Here is a 20,699-nt window from a genome sequence, read left to right on the forward strand (position 1 = left end):
CAATTTGGCTCCAGCTATGACAATCTTTGCGGCATGCCACATCCTGTATGCAAACGAGAAATCTTGCCAAACTTAGTATTGATGTGTTATTCAATAAACTGCGAGATTGCATTTCTCAAAGCAACAGCCGCCTAGAGATCCTGCCTCCCTCAGGCAGGTGAGAGAAACAGATTGTGTTTTCTCCCCTTTTCTTTCCAGTAAAAATACTGTCAGGCGTGAAGTATTTATTGCATCACATAGCACACATTTGATGCAGAAAATGCATCCAAATTAGATATTTTTTTAAGCGATTTTTCGGCATTGATCATCTTGATATATCATCAAGTCCTTATATTAATGTTTAGTGGACATTTTTCATTGACTAAATATATTTGTGACTCAATCTCTGAGTTGGAGGTGCTTTTTCCTTAAGTTGACTACTACTCAAAAATGCTATTCTCTACACACTTATGTGGAATAGATTATAGAAATAAAAAAAACGGTTCCCTTTGGCAATTTAGAGTTTTTGGACTGAATGGTACCAACTAATGACATATTCTACATACATAACGATCATCATTTTTAATTGCCATATCTTTTCTTTAAGGATACTATATGTACATTGAAGCCACCAATATGGTCTTCGGACAGAAAGCACGTCTGTTATCAAGATCGCTTCGAGCCATCCCTGCGAAGCAGTGCTTGACGTTCTTTTACCATATGTATGGAGCCGGCACTGGATTGCTAAACGTATATTTGAGGAAGGAAAGCGACAGTTGTGAGACTCTGCTCTGGACAAGGAGAGGGGAACAGAGCATCACGTGGTTGAAGGCTCAGATAGAATATGAGAGCGATACACAACATCAGGTAAGGAAGCCACAGCACAATAAGTGTTTACATTTGTTATTGATACTTTTACATCATTACTAACATTAAAATAGCTGTGGCTAATGAAGAACAAAATCAACAATTCAAGTATTCCACCTTCTATTAATCCATTCGTTTTTAGACTTAGGCCGCGCTTATAGTGCTGGCGGCGGCAACGCGACCGATGACGTCACTCGTCGCCATCAGCAAAAGTTGTAATTTGGTTTTTAGCGACGTTGCTGGCGACAAGGCCAGTGAAGTCACGAAGGGGGCGGGCAGCGCAATCTGATTTGGTTTAGAGACAGTCACATGTAGCGACTGTCTCTAAAAAATCTAATTTACCCGGCTTCAAAATTTTTGGTTGCGACATCGCTCCGTCGCCGTCACACTTACTATAAGCGCTTGCGACGGAATCAATGTATTTGTTTCGGAGCGCCGTTGCCAGGCACTATAAGCGCAGCCTTAAGATACCATTAGATACAGTACCTTCTGGCGCTCGAAGACACCTTATCCCATTCACTGGAAAGTGCCTTGTGTCATAGCACGGCTTAAGTAACTAAACCCCTGTATTTCCTGCAAGCTATCTATTAATGTAGACAACTCAAGTAAAGCTGTGAAGTAAAGGAATGGTGTTTGTTTTTAAGAGTCCTGAAGATGATTGTCTTACTTTGATATTTCTCCAAAACACAAAAACTGTTAGATTTCCCCTTTGCTATATATCAAACCGCATTTTCTCTGGCATTATCAAAACAATCTTTATTGTATAAGGCAACTTACAATTTATATTACAACCACAGGTATTAAATGGTGGTATGGAAACTGCCTAAAACATAATACTTCATACAGATCGCTTGCACTTACTAGGGTGGGGATTCACTAAGGTCCATTGCAAGATAACGCACCCAATACTGCGTTAATTGTCATTGGCTTGAATGCAGGTTGATCTTTTAAATACCAAACCTTCAATGGTGGGTTTGCAGTAAAATTGACATATTCCAATGTAATCAGTTACTCACACCTTGTGTTTGTGCAGTTTTTTGCCTCTACAGCAAGAATCAGTCATAACTATGAAATTAGGCCAGATGGCTATGTTAATTACTTTACAAAAGAGGCATTTTTATTGCAGGCATTAATAATGCATATCGGGTGATTTGACATTGTGCAATTACCCTGATTTCATATCGTCCTCCTTCTTTGTGTATTATATATGTATGTATATCTTTGTATGGTGCCATCCATGCACATAGCGGTTCACAGCAGTAATACACATGACATAATAATAGGAGATATAATAGGAATAAGCGCTGCAGGCATAAAAGTAACATTACGAGGAGAAGTCCCTGCCACAAAGACCTCCTGGATTGAGAATGGGGATGCTATGAGTTCTCACATATTTAAAGGTTCTTTTAAAATGACCTAATCTCGGAGATCTATGGACCCCGCTGCAGTTCCATTAGACTCTGAAGCCTGGCAGTATTCAGATCAACATCAGCTCTCTTATTCCGAAGAGGACGACAAAAAAAAGAGATTATGAAAGATCTTGGTTAATTTAGCTGGAAGCTATAGGTAGAGTTATTACAACGAATAGAGAAACAAGGGGAGCGCAGATCAGCGGAAAAAACAACAACAATATACCAGTGAAAACAATACACTCTATATAGAAGTGGAATAAGTGAATTATTAAAAGGTGGTGAAGTGGGATAGATAAATATCACCAAGTACTCACACGAGCCTGTGTGAGCAAATGCCTCTCGGGGCTAAACTCTGCAGAAGGTCCTTTCTTGAAGTCACACGTCTTCCCCTTGACTGCTGGTGAGTGCACGGATCCTCAGGATATTCAATTACCCCCACAGTGAAAAAGGGAATCAAAGATAGGAGTCAGTCTATATACTAATAATAACTAGTGGGAGGATATAGAATAATCTCCCAGGGGACAATGAATGGGTAAGATATAGCAAAACAAATACTCACACAGGCCTGTGTGAGTTAAGACCCATAGGGGTTTAACACTAGGAGAGTGGGTCTGCTCCTCTTTGTGCAAGCGACAGCCACTGTGCAAGTGGCCCCAATCACTCCAAAGATCCCACCATAATAGATGGCCAATCCGAATGAAATAAGTAGTATTTTAATGATAAAAAGTTTTAAAATCACATACAGTGAGGTCGGCTGGCGAAGACAGTTAGTGCGGGTGCTCTCCTTGATTACGACTCCTTCACTCCGGTATCTGCAGCCCGTTGGAGCGTTGGAACGCAAGATGGCGTCTGGAACGCAACCCCTTACTTCCTGGCTACGGAAGCCTCCAATGGACAAAAATCGAGCAACGCGTTTCGCTTGACAGCACGCTTCCTCAGGCTCTATGGTTCAGGATGTCTCTAGGTGGTTTAAGAGTTATTACAGTAATTACTTTAAATATTGAATATCCCTGGGAGGAACTAAGGATTATGGATAGAGCCTTTGTGGGTCCATGTAAAAGGGTCAAAAGCTTTCCTGTTCACCAGGCCATCAGGGACATTGGCCCATATTTATAAAGCAGTGCTATGCCATAAGATATCGTCCGACGCCAAAAGGTGTCATATGGCATAGCACCACTTACTAAACATGGGTCTTTGTCCTTAATGAATGGACTTCTAAAAGGAAGTCTGGCTTTAATCAGAAACGTTTTGGGAAAGGAAGTTGAGCATTGGGAAGCCAGTAGGTGTGATGCTGGCTCTTCTTTGGGATGACTGGGTCCAGACAAATAAGTGCTACATGTCATTTACTAAGCCTACACTTTGGAATTTAATCAGCGACCACTAGAAACATACAGAATATTTCAACAATAATGATGTCAAGAGATCCTATCAAAACAAAGGCTCTTTTTTATTTTATACAAGATCTGCTCTCCAGAAAGTTTGTTTCAGTTCCTCCACGTTAAAGAAAAACGTAAAACGTGTTTTTAGTACCAAAAGCGTCCAGGGCAGTCTTGGACAAGGGAACATGTGGCCAGAGTGAGAAGGACTTTGGAAGATCATGGATGGCTGATAAAGTTCACAAGAGCAATCTAGATCCCTCACAAATAATGGAGCTTTTGTGTCCTTTCCAACACTACCATAAAAATTATAAGTCTTCCCCAAAGAAAAGTATCCAAGATCATAACAGAATTATAGGAGGATGGTAGGTCTCTTCAACGAGGTAGCAGTGGTGGTTCCTTGGACAGCTTTTAATGCACACTTAAGGCTTTAATATATAGCATAAGATACTTTCCTCTCTGTGTTCAAGGTATATTCAAGTTAATAATGTCTCCATTCTTCAGCTTCTTTACAGCTATTTGATATATACTTTTAAATTTTTATCCAGCCTCCAATGCTATGATTTCACATTTTCTCAAAGCAACTTCACATCTTACAAGTAGAACACCTTGCTTGAATCCTGGTTGTGATCATATTTTTAACTAATTCTAGAAACTGTCAGACAGCGCAGTAACAGCATTAGAACCCATATCTGTGGCCAGACCCCAAAGCACATTTTAGAAAAATATGTGTTACTTACCAAAAATTTGATTTTATTTTTAGTCTCATTACAGACCACCTTCTGGTATGAAAGTGATAAACTTTGACCTTTCTGGACAGATATATACTGTAAGATCACTTTCTGTTTCCTCTCAGTGTTATATAGGCCTTTAGTAATTTGATAAAACAAGAAAAACGGGAAGGCTTCTGGTGACGTCACCGGGGATGGTAGCATATCGAGGGAGCTCCCGAGACCCTCATAGAAAACTATAAGAATAGGACATTTTCCCTTCCATTTTCTCAAGTCAAATAGACTGATAGGCTGCCTGAAATACCCCACCATAACAAGCAAGCTTAAAAAGCCACCGGTCCATGACGTATCCTTTTTTTTTTTTTTGATCGCAGCGCGCGGCAGGCCCCAACACCAGATGGTTTGCTTCCTGAAACTCTTTGAGAGGAATAGTCAACATCTAAAAGTTACTAGAAATGACCAAAATGTTATAATACTTTCCCCTTCCCTCCTTTCCTTCACTTCTAAATACAGTTTTGGAAGCAATTGAGACTCAATTTCTGTCCTCTCTTGTAGTGGGAGGAGACTTGAATATGGTTTTTAATCCTGATGTAGACAGGTCCACTACCCCAGGCCAAACTCACACACTCCATATCCAAAAAACTGCAAAAAAATTCAGGGATATAATAAAGGATTTCTCCCTAACAGATATATGGAGGGCAGAGCGAAATTATACTTTCTATTCTTCCCCCCACCAGACCTACTCAAGAATAGATTATCTATTCGCCACCAGAAATATCCTCCAAGCATCTTCTTGTTCCGAAATTGGTCCAATTACTTGGTCAGACCATGCACTAATTGACCTGACCCTCACCCTCCCTTTTGTTAAAAATAATTATTTTCACTGGAGGCTAAACGACTCACTTTTAAACCACCCCGAAATAGAGAACAAAATTAAGCTATCCCTAAACAAGTATTTTAATATCAAAGGCTCTGTCTCATCTCCTGCGATGCTTTGGGAAGCCCATAAGGCAATGATCAGAGGGGACTTTATCTCCATCACATCCCACAGGAAGAAATCCAAACTAAAATTATAGAAAGAACTAACTGATAAAATTACAAATCTGGAATAGCTATATAAAGCCAACCCATCAAAGAAAATGTATCAATCCCTTGCTACAGCCAGAGTAGCACTGAGACAGATCCAATTAGAGGCCGTGGAGAAGGCCCTGAAATGGACTAACCAACGATATTACGATAAGGGAAACAAGGCTGGCAGACTTCTAGCTAACAAACTCAGGGGGGTGCAGGTTAGTTCACAAATATCTGTGATCAAAGGTAAAAACAGCACAATTATCTATGACAATAGGGGAATTGCCCAATAATTTACTAAATTCTATACAAAAGTGTACAACTTGAACTCCTCAAAGGAGAAATTTCAGTTCTCAAACTCAGAGGCAGTCACGAAATACCTTGAAAATTGTAACCTACCCCAGTAAACCAAAGCTGAATCTGATACTCTAAACGGTAAGATTACTCAGATTGAGCTATCAGATGCAGTTAAGTCATTAAAAGCAGCTAATGCCCCTGGACCTGATGGATTCACTAATGTCTGCTATAAAAAGTTTCTGGCTATTCTGTCCCCATACCTATTGGAGATGTACAACTCATTTCTGGAAAGAAAACCAATCCCACCCACTATGTCATCTGCAAACCTGGCCATTATGCACAAAGAGGGTTGTGACCCTATGCAATGTGGTTGTTACTGTCCAATTTCTCTACTGAACAATGATCTTAAACTATATAGCAAAATTCTAGCAAATGGGTTGAACCCTATCTTGCCAAGATTGATTCACATTGACTAGGTGGGATTTGTTTCGGGAATGCAAGCTTCGGACAACACCCGAAAAATAATAAATATAGTGGACCTTGTGCATCTCACTGGAACTAGAGCCGTCCTGCTGAGCCTTGATGCAGAGAAGGTGTTCAACAGAATAGATTGGATATTTTTGGATAAAACATTGCAGAAATTTGGATTTTTTTAGAAGGAGTCCGAGCATTACACCAGAACCCGACGGCTTTGGTTAATCTTCCAGGGAATTACCTATACCCGATTTAGAATTAGGAATGGAACAAGACAGGGCTGCCCATTGTCCCCTCTCCTCTTTGCCCTATCGATTGAACCCCTAGCCACAAATATTAGAGCAAATACAAATATTCAAAGCATCATAATTAGGAAAATAAATGATAAAATCTCTCTACTTGCAGACGATATTATTTTAACGTTAACCAACCCCCAGACATCTCTATCCAATCTCCAGAATGTACTAACAGAATTCGGGAAAATCTCGGGTTACAAAATTAACAATAATAAATCAGAGGCCCTAAATTTGAATCTCCTAGCCCCGGAGATTAAATGATTGAAATTGAATTTCAACTACAGATGGATCTCCTCTCACAGTAAATATCTGGGAGTAAATGTGACCAGGCATTATAATTCCCTATATCAGCGTAATTACCCGCCCCTGTTTGATAAGATAAAAAAAAAAGATATACTGAAATGGGCCGGGTTCCAGATATCTTTGATCGGGAGAATAGTATCGGTCAAGATGAACATACTCCCTGGGTTATTATATCATTTTCAGACCCTCCCGGTCCAGATACCTGTATCTGAACTAAAAAATCTGCAAAATAGAATATTCCAATTCCTCTGGCAGGGCAAGAGACCTAGGACAGCTAGGTCAGTTATGCTGGCCTCAAGAGCGAGAAGGGGGATGGGAGTCCCAGATATATCAAAATACTACCAAGCTGCCCAATTGCGACAGGTAGTGGTTTGGAACACTGATCCAGACCAGTATTGTTGGTTGGCCATAGATTCTCCGTATTCAAGAACGTCCTCTCTGCTGATGTCCCTGTGGGCTCTGGACAAACATGAATCACGCATAAAGATTTTTGAGTTGGGCTCAATTAAATGCACCTGGGATGTCTGGACCAAATCCAAGGATAAATGTAAACTCGCGTCACCCTCCTCCCAACTCAGCCCACTTTTAAATAACCCTAATTTTCCCCCAGGCTATGACTCCAAACAATTTGACCAATTCAAAGTTAAGAACATCAGGACAACAGCAGATTTACTACACAAAGGGAAGCTTCTTAGCTTCCAAGAGGTTCGGATTAAATACTACGCACCATACCTCCATATGTTTAAATAAAACAACAAAAAACACACTTCTTCAAAAGGATGAATAGTAGATAGCAAAAAAAAAATCTGGGAGAAAGTATTAGTTGGCACACTGCCATAATTGTACTAGTGAATTAAAAATTTTAGTAAGCAAGAAAATGTTGTTTGTTTTTGTCTAAGTGGCAGTGTACAACTTTGGAAAATACCACAGCAGTAAAGAAAAAAATGGTGGGTTAACGTAATAATGGCTTGAAGTACTATCTGCCAAAATGCAGCGTCTGCTAAAGCAGTAGTGCTCAACTCCAGTTATCAAGCCCTCTCCACCCCCCCCCCCCCAACAGGTTGGGTTTTAAGGATATGGTGTAGATGAAGTTCCAGGGGAGCGTCGCCGTATGCACATAAAAAGAAAAAAACAGTGGATAGTGTAATATTGTAAAAAACAATATAAAGTGTAAGTGAATAACGAGTTCCTACTCACAAAAGTAGCAGGAATATAGGCATGTGAGTGAATAATACTCTGTGATGCAGCTCGTTCCGGAGGTTTGGTATATGGGTCAGCACATCTTGGAAAAATAGAAAACAGACATAGTGTAGATGGAAATAAACTTTATCTAATAAGTAAGACAATTGGAGGCTTACGGCTTTAGAAGGAAATACAGCATTGGGGATATTGTCTCAGATGCAGCATAGGTCGTCTCGTCTGCTTCTACCCGCTGGCGGCGTCCGCGAACGTCACTTCCGGATCGTGACGTCACTTCCTGCCGGAGCTAAGGATCGTGAGAGTTCCCTTGCTTCTTTCCCTCCTCTACCACGATGGCGGCGAAAGCCCGACTCGACGCGTTTCGACGTGATGACGTCTTCTTCAGGAGTGGCTTATGGGTACTGACAGCTCGGTATATATACCTACTACCTTGCTGTGATTGGTGCTTTACTCATTGACGGTGCGATTTTAAATAGCGTTATCTAATCCATACAATAAACAGACTAATACATGTGCACGCTATAAGTTAAGACAATAGCAATACAATAGCTTATGTGTCACAATAAGCAAACTAATGAATATATGCACGCTATAAGTTAATATCAATAAAATAGCTTATAGGTCACATGGTCTAATATTAAGTATCTAATTCTAAAAACAACAAACTAATGTATATACACACTATTGGTTAATACAATACTAATGAAATAACTAATTGTATAACAATTAAAAAAGTATAAAAACGTGTTGATGCTGCCCCCAAACAGCATGAACACTCAAGGATCTAATGTGTATTACAAATCCAATAGGTAAAAATAGCAAATTCGACGATTGATGCACTCTGGTGGTGATAAGATGAGAAAGAAACATATTAAGAGATGAACCTAATAGAATACAATCAATATAATAAAATTTATTTAATAAAATCATCTAAAAATATCTATAGTTTTAAAACAGCTAAAAACCAATTTACAAAAATGCTTTAAAATCAAATTCAGCATTCAAACCATTTGGAACCAATGTTTTTAATGTGTAAATCCAAAAGGATTCCCTTTTAGTTAATTCCAATTCTCTGTCACCCCCTCTCCAGTGGGGGAGGACCTGTTCAAATGCACTGAATTTAAAACCTGTAAGATCACAATTATGTTTTTTAATGAAATGCTCAGATAATAGATGTGTTAAAACATTACGTCTGATATTACCAATATGTTCAAGAATTCTAATGTTTATTTGTCTTTTTGTTTTCCCAACATATTGTAACCCACATGGGCATTCTATGAGGTAGATTATATGGTTACTCCTACATGTAATGTGTTTCTTGATAGAAAACTTCTTTTTAGTGTTATTGGAGACAAACTCATATTTATCTGTAGCTCTATATCTACACACTTTGCACGTGGTACAACCAAAAAAAACATTTATTGTTGGTAACCATCTATTACTAGAAAAAAAAAATTTTGGGAGAGCACTTGGAGCAAGCTTGTCTTTAAGTGTCCTCGCTCTTTTGAAGATGATTACTGGTTTGTCTGGAACACTGTCACCAATGATACCATCATTTTTTACAATATGCCAGTACTTATTTACAATATTGATGATTTTCCCGGCTTGCCTATTGTAGTTTGTAATAAAAGAAAAATTAAAATCTTTCATGATTTTTTTGTCATTATTTTTATTACTTCCATCATTCAACAGATCTTCCCTTTTAATATTGTTAACCTTTTCTAAAGCTGAATCTATAGTCTGACTATCATAATGTTTATCATAAAATCTGGTTTCTAAAAACTTACTTTGAATTTTAAAATTGGCTTCATCGGTACAATTTCTTTTTAATCTCCTAAATTGTCCGTAAGGTACATTTTTCAGCCAACTTGGGTGGTGACAACTTGTAGGTAAAATGTAATTATTTTTATCCACCTCTTTAAAATAAGTCATAGTCTTAATGGCCCCCTGTTCAATATAAATAGACAAATCTAAAAAAATTATTCTCTCTTTACTATAGTTACAGGTAAACTTAAGATTCAGATTATTATCATTAATATATAAAATGAATTTTAAAAGGCTCTCTTCATCTCCTCTCCAGATAAAAATGACGTCATCTATAAATCTACGCCATAGGACCAAATTTGCACCCAGCTCCGCAATTGACCAAATATAGTCATCCTCCCAAACGGACATAAAGAGGTTTGCGTAGCTGGGGGCAAATTTGGTACCCATGGCGGTTCCACACTTTTGTAAATAAAAATTGTTCTCAAACCAAAAGAAATTGTGTCTTAATATAAAATATATACTGTCTAAGATAAAATTGGCTTGTTCATCAGTCATGGTGGAATCTTTCGAGAGGATTCTATCAATAGCCTCAAATCCTTCTTGATGACCTATGGAGGTATACAAAGATGTGACGTCTCCTGTTACTAAATAAAAATCATCTTCTCATCTGTGATCTTTTAATGTTCGTAAAATGTCAGTGGTATCTTTGATGTAGCTTTTTTGTGTTTTCACGTAATCTTGAAGAAAAAAGTCTACATAGGCTGAAAGATTCGAGGTTAGGGAGTCAATCCCAGCTATGATAGGTCTTCCAGGGGGATTATTGGGACACTTATGTAGTTTTGGTAGATAGTAAAAAATGGGTAGTATTGGGTTTTTCTGATCCAAATACTCATATTCTTTATCGTCCAATACACCATCATTTTTACCCCTAGCTAAAAGAGTCTGTAGTTCTTTTTGGTATTTTATTGTAGGATCTCCAGGTAGTTTACAATATGTGGTTGTGTCTCCCAGGATTCTCTCTGACTCTTTTATGTAGTCATCCCTATCAAGGATGACTACCCCTCCCCCTTTATCAGCTTGTTTAAAAACTATGCTTCTATCTTCAGTTAGGTTTTTTAAAGCATCTCTTTCTGTTTTTAAAAGGTTATCATTAAACGATGAATTGTTTGTAGACAGTTTTTCGAAATCCTTTATTATTAGTTCAGAGAAAACCTCCAAATTCCTCCCTTTACAAAATCCGGGATAGAAGTTGGAAGGTTTTTTCAAACCTGAGTGAACAATATTTTGATTGTTTAATTCAGTCTTAGAGAGATTTGGTGAATCTTTTTTTATATTTTCACTCGTTTTAATTTCTACTTATTTTGATTTAAAAAAACGTTTAAGTGTTAATTTACGTAAAAATCGTTGTGCATCAACAAATAAACCAAAAGTATTAGGACCTTGTGTCGGTGCAAATTTTAAACCTTTTGATATAATCGTTTTCTCAGGTGTAGTTAAAACTCTAGAACTCAAATTAAAAATGTTTTGTGTATCTATTACTTTCTTTGTATTTTTCTTATTTCCTTTTCTTCTCTTTCCTCGTTTTCCTCGTTTCTTTCTCTTTTTTTGGTGTGTTTCTTCCCTGTGGGGGGTTCTGTTTCCCTCAGTAGGTGATACCTGTTTGAGGACCCCCCCTCTCCTAAAAAATCACTCTTATTGTTGGTATACTTAGAAAAAAATTTTTCTTTCTTTTGTTCCCTAGAGGTAACCTTAACTTTTTCATCATCTGAATCTTCAATGTCACTTTTCTCCTCTTTTTCTCTAATTGAGTTGGGTTTGGGATGTTTGTCGGCACGTCTTGGGGGTGACTTTTTGCGTTCAAATCTCCCATTTTCCCTTTCTGAGGAATAGTGACTTTTTTTTAGACTTATAATGATTCCCCTTTGCCTTTTTTTCTGTATGTGTATAGGTTTTTACATTTTGGGAATTGGTTCCAGGTTGTTGTGCATTATCCTCTTTTTGATCAATTTTCATATCTTTTTTTGGGACATAAATTTTTCTAAGATTCGGTGTAGTTTTGCGGGGAGGGCCATCTTTGTAGTCCTCCTCGTCTCTGTTAAATTTTTCCACTTTATTAGAAATAATTTCCTCTTCCAGTTTATCTAGCTTAGATTGAAGAATCTTATATTTTTCTTTAAATAATGGAGTTTCAGTTAGTTCTCCTATTCTGAGTTTGCTTTCATTGATCTCTTTATCTATTTGTAAAAGATGTTTTTTCTGTTGCTCAATGATTAAATCAATTAAATCTTGTGAACTCTTTTCTAGTATATGGTACCATTTGTCTAAAAATTCTTTATCTTCGAGGTCCATAGAGGGATTTTTCTTCAATCTAAGACCTCTCGGTACCCTATCACACAATTTATATTGTTCCAAGAACGTAAAATCCCACCATTTTTTTATATCTTTTGTGAATAACTTTTCTAGTATTTCAAATTCTGTGTTTAAGATTAAGCGTGTAGATATAGAGCTACAGATAAATATGAGTTTGTCTCCAATAACACTAAAAAGAAGTTTTCTATCAAGAAACACATTACATGTAGGAGTAACCATATCATCTACCTCATAGAATGCCCATGTGGGTTACAATATGTTGGGAAAACAAAAAGACAAATAAACATTAGAATTCTTGAACATATTGGTAATATCAGACGTAATGTTTTAACACATCTATTATCTGAGCATTTCATTAAAAAACATAATTGTGATCTTACAGGTTTTAAATTCAGTGCATTTGAACAGGTCCTCCCCCACTGGAGAGGGGGTGACAGAGAATTGGAATTAACTCAAAGGGAATCCTTTTGGATTTACACATTAAAAACATTGGTTCCAAATGGTTTGAATGCTGAATTTGATTTTAAAGCATTTTTGTAAATTGGTTTTTAGCTGTTTTAAAACTATAGATATTTTTAGATGATTTTATTAAATAAATTTTATTATATTGATTGTATTCTATTATGTTCATCTCTTAATATGTTTCTTTCTCATCTTATCACCACCAGAGTGCATCAATCGTCGAATTTGCTATTTTTACCTATTGGATTTGTAATACACATTAGATCCTTGAGTGTTCATGCTGTTTGGGGGCAGCATCAACACGTTTTTATACTTTTTTAATTGTTATACAATTAGTTATTTCATTAGTATTGTATTAACCAATAGTGTGTATATACATTAGTTTGTTGATTTTAGAATTAGATACTTAATATTAGACCATGTGACCTATAAGCTATTTTATTGATATTAACTTATAGCGTGCATATATTCATTAGTTTGCTTATTGTGACACATAAGCTATTTTATTGCTATTGTCTTAACTTATAGCGTGCACATGTATTAGTCTGTTTATTGTATGGATTAGATAACGCTATTTAAAATCGCGCCGTCAATGAGTAAAGCACCAATCACAGCAAGGTAGTAGGTATATATACCGAGCTGTCAGTACCCATAAGCCACTCCTGAAGAAGACGTCATCACGTCGAAACGCGTCGAGTCGGGCTTTCGCCGCCATCTTGGTAGAGGAGGGAAAGAAGCAAGGGAACTCTCACGATCCTTAGCTCCGGCAGGAAGTGACGTCACGATCCGGAAGTGACGTTCGCGGACGCCGCCAGCGGGTAGAAGCAGACGAGACGACCTATGCTGCATCTGAGACAATATCCCCAATGCTGTATTTCCTTCTAAAGCCGTAAGCCTCCAATTGTCTTACTTATTAGATAAAGTTTATTTCCATCTACACTATGGCTGTTTTCTATTTTTCCAAGATGTGCTGACCCATATACCAAACCTCCGGAACGAGCTGCATCACAGAGTATTATTCACTCACATGCCTATATTCCTGCTACTTTTGTGAGTAGGAACTCGTTATTCACTTACACTTTATATTGTTTTTTACAATATTACACTATCCACTGTTTTTTTCTTTTTATGTGCATACGGCGACGCTCCGCTGGAACTTCATCTACACCATTGCTGCAAGACTTCTGGAACAGTCTTTTGTCGGGGTCGAGTGATAAGTTGTTTTTGCCTTTATTTCACTGTTATTAATATATTTCACTGTTTATTATTTGAATTTTGTTATCACTGCACAATTTTTTGCATAAGATTTTATTTTCACTGCTTGTGGTGCAGTAGAGCGCCATCTACTGTTTTTTTTCACATTATCTGGGTTTTAAGGATATGCCTGCTTCAGCACAGGTGGCTCAATCAGTGGCTCATGCAAAGTCTTACATATACAGACACCTGTGCTGAAGCTTGGATATCCTTAAAACCCAACCAGTTGATGTTCTTGAGGACTGGAGTTGAGCACCACTCTGCTAAAGAAGAGACATCTAGTTTGCAATCGAAAAAACACAGCAAATGAAACCCACTCGACCCTTCTTGGTTTATAGGTAGGTGCACTAGGGGAAACGATTATGCACATCAAAGAAAAAAATATTCCTTCCAAAGGCAAAGGGGAAAAAATGCCCCAGTTATATGCACACTGACCTAAGGTAATGTTAGCTAAATTTGTCAAAAAGAGGAAGGTAATGAAGGATTACATGTCTATGGTGATTGACACAATAGTTTCATGTCTATTGAGGCAAACTGGCAGGTCCTTAGTTTGAGTATGACATTGCAAATCCCCGTAATTAATCAATTTGTAAGAATAAATTACTTAAAAGGATTACTGAACCACCATCAACGCAAGCTTGGCTCCCACACACTCACAGCCGCCAGATGCACAATAGCTGTGGCCTGGACAAATACAGAAGCTCCTTCCACGAAAACGATAAAGAAATGGATAATCGAGGTCATGACAATGGATAAGCTTACAGCATGTCTAAGGCCTCGGACATGGTGCTGCAGACCGTGTACTGAGCGAACAGATTGCCTTAAGGCAATGTTCGCGTCCATGTGGCGTGTGTGCGCGCGGGAGGGGGCGTGCGTTGCCTGAGAAATCAGTTAAACTGATTTCTCAGAGCGACAGACAGGTCACTTGAGCGGTTCGCCCAATGAGGGCGAACCAGCTCCATTACGTCACTAGGAACGCCCCCAGGAACGTCCCCCACGGCCCGTCTAGCATGGCCAGGGAAAGCACCCACTTTCCCATAGCCTCCTCGCGCCTCCGCACGGGAGAAGGCACCATGGGCCCAGCCTAAGACATACAACAAAGACACATTACAAGATATGGAACCCATGGCTTACACACATATAGGATTTTTTCTAACCCAAGTTAATGAGGATAGAACCTAGAGCTGGGCGACTTCCTGACCTTACAAATCAAAGAGAGGATTCCGATCTCTTTATAGCTGGCGGAGTCAAAAGATGATGCTGAGAAGACCTCCCCTCCCCGCCCATTTTACATCTTCCCCCCATATATATTAAAATGAGTTTTTGGCAGAATGGTTGCGCCTCCTCCCACTTCCCCCCATGATGGACCTTCCCTGGCCACAAAGGGGATGTGCAGGGGAGTGGAAGAGGGTGGACTACATATTTAATCTCCCCCCCCCCCCCAATGTTTGTGTGTTTTTGTACATTGTATTATTCAAATATATTATGTTACTTTAATATGATTTTCCCCTGTCTCTTTATTCTTTACCCCAAACGAGAAAACTTCAATAAAAAAATTGTGATTTAAAAAAAAAAAAGAAGGCTTACATCTTTATTATTACAGAATATAAAAAATAGGGGTAAAACCATTAATTCTGCTGTAATGCAATACAGTAGTTTAATAAAAAAATCATATCTAAGAGGCGGTAGAAGAAAAGGGTTAATTGCACAATGTGCTACTGGCAAATGTATCCAGTTGCAACAATTTGTTACACATTGTAAGGATGCTGTGTTTGTTGCAAATGGACAGTTGCAGGAGTTTGTTACTCAGTCAGTGTTATCTGATACACACAAGGCAATGTAATAGATCAGAGTATTTGGAAAGGAGCTCAATAGTTGTCAGTGTAGCTAACAATGTCCTTGTTTATACTGCAACAGAATCCCTGCAAGGTATCAAGTGTGGTTCATTTGAAAAGCAAAGACAGGGACCATATCATGTAGCCAAAACGATTACGGATAAAGGAGCCTGCATATAAACCTGCTGATCTAAGCCCTATATGATTTCAGTAGAGTTGGGTACAAAAAAGGTTCCTTATTAAAAACACGTGCTAATACTAATTATCTACATAGAAGTCGTATGTGTCTGTGCACGCTGCAAGTGGAGGCAGTATAGTGTATGCTGCACAGCCTCAGAGCGTTAGGTACGGTGCCACATGGGGTTGAGAGTACCTATTCAGCTGCTTAGTTGGGTTGGAAGGGCATTGCTTATAGGCTCACGTCAGCTGAGACTCCCAACACGTGTTTCGCGCATGCACAATTTTTAAAGGGAAAGTTTGTAATCTCTGACCACACATTAAATGCCTGATGAAATTTTGGACATGTGTTCAGGCGGCAGCCTTGCAATTATCTTCTGGTGATGCACATGTTTTTTCTGCACATGGCATAGAATGATCTTCGTAGAGCCTCTTTCATACATCTTGCAATTGAAGATGTTGATGTTTTTTTTCTCTTTTTAATTGCCAGCAAATAAGATAAATACATGGTCAGCTTTCCGTAACTGTTCTATCTTCTTTTCATATATTTTCAGACAATGCACTACAGCTAGGTTGTGCAATTATTTCATTTTTGTTTTGTGGTGTCGGATATAGAGAGATTGCAACACCACCTTTTATCTATATGAAAAATCAAGAAAGTTGATTAACTGGCAAGTGCTTAGATTTCGTCTGATGTAATGGCAATTAATTGCCACTAACAATACTGTTTTAAATGTAAGAATAATCTGAAAGCATGCCGACAGGTGCAATTTGTGCTTTTTAGTACATTTAGTACTATATTTAAGGCCCAAATGGGTAGCAAGGTTCCCATAACTGGCTTGATTTTTTTTTTGCAGTTTTTATAAAATCTCTTGATGGATGGATTCAGTGGTTCAGATTTCCATCAACGGGCTCCTGTTGCTGCTATATGAACTTTCAATGGCCTGGGAGAAAGTGTGTGTGTGTGTGTGTGTGTGTGTGTGTGTGTGTGTGTGTGTGTGTGTGTGTGTGTGTGTGTGTGTGTGTGTGTGTGTGTGTGTGTGTGTGTGTGTGTGTGTGTGTGTGTGTGTGTGTGTGTGTATGTGTGTAATTATTATTATTATTTTTTTTAATCCAAATCAGAAAATCCAAGGTCTTTATGACTTATGCATTTTTTTGGTTCACTGTTAGTCTAGAGGCACCAATTGGAAAAGACTCTCCAAAGCCTTTCATACATTTTTTAATGTGTTTCTATGTTGGACTTCATCATCGTCTCCCTATTCGGATTTACTACGTTGCTTCTCTCTTGTTCTTGACCTCGGTCTGTTTGCTGACCACCGCTGCTTGCTTGCTTCCTACCACGGACCCCGGTCTGTCTTGAGATGATCACTACCTTCCTGCCTCTGTTCACTGCCTGTCCACTGACCATTGCTAACTGCCTATAATAGTAAAAGTTCCTCTCACGTTTACAATATACCCATAACATTAAAAATAAATACCAAACAGAAATGAGAGGAATAGGCTAATAATAAAATCAATGAGCTGTAAGATGCCTGTCAGCGCCGGGAGGTGTCTTTTGGCAGAGAACTGCTTAGTTAATATGGCATGGGTTCCATTGGGTTCTCCATTTCAAAACAATTCTCATTGCTTAGAATAGTCCTTTCATTCCTCCTTCTTCCTTAGTTGGTGTCCACATCTGAATGTGTGTACATTATGCGTTGGGTCTGGAATATAATCTGTTTCCTGTGTATCTGTACCTCCATCATAGACTTTTAAAATATCTCATCCACGAGTTAAAAGGTCTGCAAAGTCTCTTCCATACACCATTTAAATTAGGAAATAAAACAATACATCTGAACACATTATTCTTTTGCATCAGCTTGTGTCACACAATCTATACATAATTTATTGTTGTATTTATCTGGTAAAGGCTGCTCACATCCAGCACAGATCAGGTGCTTCGTTTTTGCCAAAGCTTTTTGGGGTCTATCAGCAGGACTAGTTTCCTTAACACTTTCAGTAATGGAACTTGGAGGAGTAGACATTGCTGAAAGAAAGTAATAAGGAACAATTGGCAGTCTAGCGCAAGAAGAAAACGGGCATAAACGAGAGGAAAAACTGAAAATACACACATCAACCTTACTAAAATGGCAGATGGTAGAAGGAGGCTCAGAATATACAGAAGTTGAATCGCAGAAGGTTCTACAGCCCCAAGGCAAAATACCTAAATGAGTGCCATATGTCAATAAAAGTGCTTTATTTTTGTTAAATAAATCATGGCACGGTGCAATATGTCATGTGTTGTTGTTTATCTGAGGTTGTATTTACCTCATTTTAAGACCTGCTAAAGAACAGATGATTGTTATTATGTCCTGATATGTAAAACCACAGAATTCAAAGAGGGTGTGCTTTCTTTTTCACACACTGTATCTGTTTTCAACCTCATCTACTATGTAACTATGTTACATGTATGTGACTAATGAAATATTCTCATTGCAGATTGCCTTTGAAGCTATACGTGGTGTGTCAATAAGAAGTGATGTCGCAATTGATGATATTGTGTTTCAAAATGGACCTTGTAAAGGTAACCTCTCATTTATCTAGGACATCCATCTGTTTGGCTGTGTGTTTGTATATCTACAGTGTGTATATATATATATATATATATATAGATATATCTGTCTTTCGGTTCATCAATGTCTCTGTAGAACGGTTTGTGTATAGGCAGTATTAAGCATACAGCATGCAGCGAGCAGAGTGTAAGAATCATTTATTGGCAGTCTTATGAACGTACATTCTATTCAGGATCTAGACCTGTATCTTGGAGGTCAGCAGATCTGAGGATAATATATTTGTGCAGCCATTGCATAACGCTCTGTATTGAGCCATTTAGAGAACACTAAACTTGGATAATTGGCTGCACAAAGATCTAAATAGGAGTGAGTTTTAAGGAAAGTGAATGGCTCAGTGCCCAGATTAGGTGGAGAAAACACCGACCGAATCTATTTGGCAAAATTAATGGGGACTCTATAGGATAAAAGTAATGAAAATAAAGAGGTTTGAAAGTGAAGGATAAAGTAGGAGAGATAGGAGAAGAAAATATATACAAGGTAGAAGAAAAACATAGAAAAAGACAGTTGGAGATAGGCAAAAGAGCCAGCGGACTGTGATAAAGTAAGACACACACACAGAGAGCAAGAGAGAGGCCCTATTCAGTATTCAGTACTCGGAAAGATTTAAGTTCCATTAACAGCATACTAAACAAGGGTCAAAGAGAGCGCAAGGCACACAAAACAAGTGAGAGAGAAAAGACACACGCAGAAAGGCAGCAAGCACATAAACAAACGACAGCATCCAGATGTGGATTAAACATGTAATTATTATATAAGACTGTGTATTCATTCCATGTTTTGTACTGAAACCTGCAAATTGTCACCGGTACAAAATATATATGTATATCCTACCTGTATGAGTGGATTAACGCTATTGAGTGTTTTTTGGGTGGGTGAACGAGAGGTAGTACCGTATTGGCCCGAATATAGTATGGCCTCGCACATAATACGACCCTAAAGTTTTGAAGGTGTTCTACATGACAAATAAATTGTGTTAGGCTGCGCATATAATACCAGTACAGTTTTCGGAAGGACATTTTTAGGAGAAAAACATAGCGCTATATTCGGGCCAATATGGTATGTAGATTGATGACTATTTGTGGATGCTGAGTGTCCATTAGTGGATGGTTGAGTGCCAGAGAAAGTTAACCCTACTAATACACACTTCTTCTTATATCCACAGAGATGGGCGAACCTTTAACTCCACAGTCTTCGGGATATTCAGACGATTTCAATGAAATAGAATTCTAGGTCATGTGTTCTCCAGAAACCATTGTAACATAATTGACATTAGAAACTTCAGGAACTGACCAGAAATTTTCTTTTTGTAGAGGATTCTAAAGAATGTTAATAAAAAAAAATGGATATATAGAACAAACTCAGAGCACTCGTGTTCGCCGACAAGAAAACATACTCAGGGCTTTTTAGACTTGTGTTACTAATGTATTTTTGCATGGATGATCAATAGTTGTGTGCAGCCATGCAGTTTGCCACAGATTCCACTGTGTAACTTGTGTGTTTTTATTACGTGGGGTTATTTTTGTTTTGTTTTTTAGCACAGCCAAGAACCCACAAAAGTCAAAGGTCACAATAAAAATGTGTATATTGTGAGATTACATTTGTATTCACTGAATATTTGTGTTCTTCTCAGCCCTGAATTCTTGTATTTGCTTTCCTCAGAGGACCAGGATATTAGGGGTGAACTCATAACTGCATTCATGGAGTAACTGATGGCAGGAATTTAAGTTTGAGTACAGATGTTGTAGTTTGTTTTGTGGTTGTTCATGCAAAAAGTTTGGGTAATCTATCTTTTCTTTTAAAGCAGCAGTTCAAGCAATATCTTACGTGTGTTTTTTTTAAATAAATCAGTTCTGTACTATGAGAAAATACTTGTAGCATTTAAAAAAAATGTTTTAAAGACATTTTTAATGTTTTTTATATAGGAAGCATTTCCAAAGTGACAGCCCCTTCCCCTTCTGATAGGATCTGGCTCTTGAGCCCCACCCTGTCTCTAGCAGTGCACCAATTGTATCTAGTAACTGCCCAGTCAATCATATTCCAGGAACTACATTGCTCAGAATGCTGTGCAAGAACTGAATTAAATAACCCGGAGCAAGCGATCGATTACAGGAGAACGGATCGATCTGCAGCTGAGCTAATCACGTGTCAGTCAGCAGATTGTATTGATGCACAAATTGAATGAGGGGAAAAAAAAATATATATTTTTTAAACGGCAG

General features: G+C 38.2%; 1 protein-coding gene across 2 annotated transcripts in view; it reads left to right on the forward strand.

The window, feature by feature from the left end:
• MAMDC2 (MAM domain containing 2) overlaps positions 1-20,078 on the forward strand; it is a 124,754-nt gene extending 104,676 nt beyond the window's left edge. Inside the window, exons 12-14 of one of the 2 annotated variants that reach the window (XM_075597827.1) lie at positions 587-846; positions 18,350-18,434; positions 19,646-20,078. In XM_075597827.1, the coding sequence (XP_075453942.1) occupies positions 587-846; positions 18,350-18,434; positions 19,646-19,713 (413 nt within the window). In that variant the 3' untranslated portion in view covers positions 19,714-20,078. Of the gene's footprint in view, positions 1-586; positions 847-18,349; positions 18,435-19,645 lie in introns of those variants that run through there. The other variant, XM_075597835.1, reaches the window with a different exon arrangement.
• The last annotated feature ends 621 nt before the right edge of the window (positions 20,079-20,699 follow it).

This window comes from Ascaphus truei, chromosome 1, assembly GCF_040206685.1.
Source record: "Ascaphus truei isolate aAscTru1 chromosome 1, aAscTru1.hap1, whole genome shotgun sequence".
Taxonomy (NCBI): Eukaryota; Metazoa; Chordata; class Amphibia; order Anura; family Ascaphidae; genus Ascaphus; species Ascaphus truei.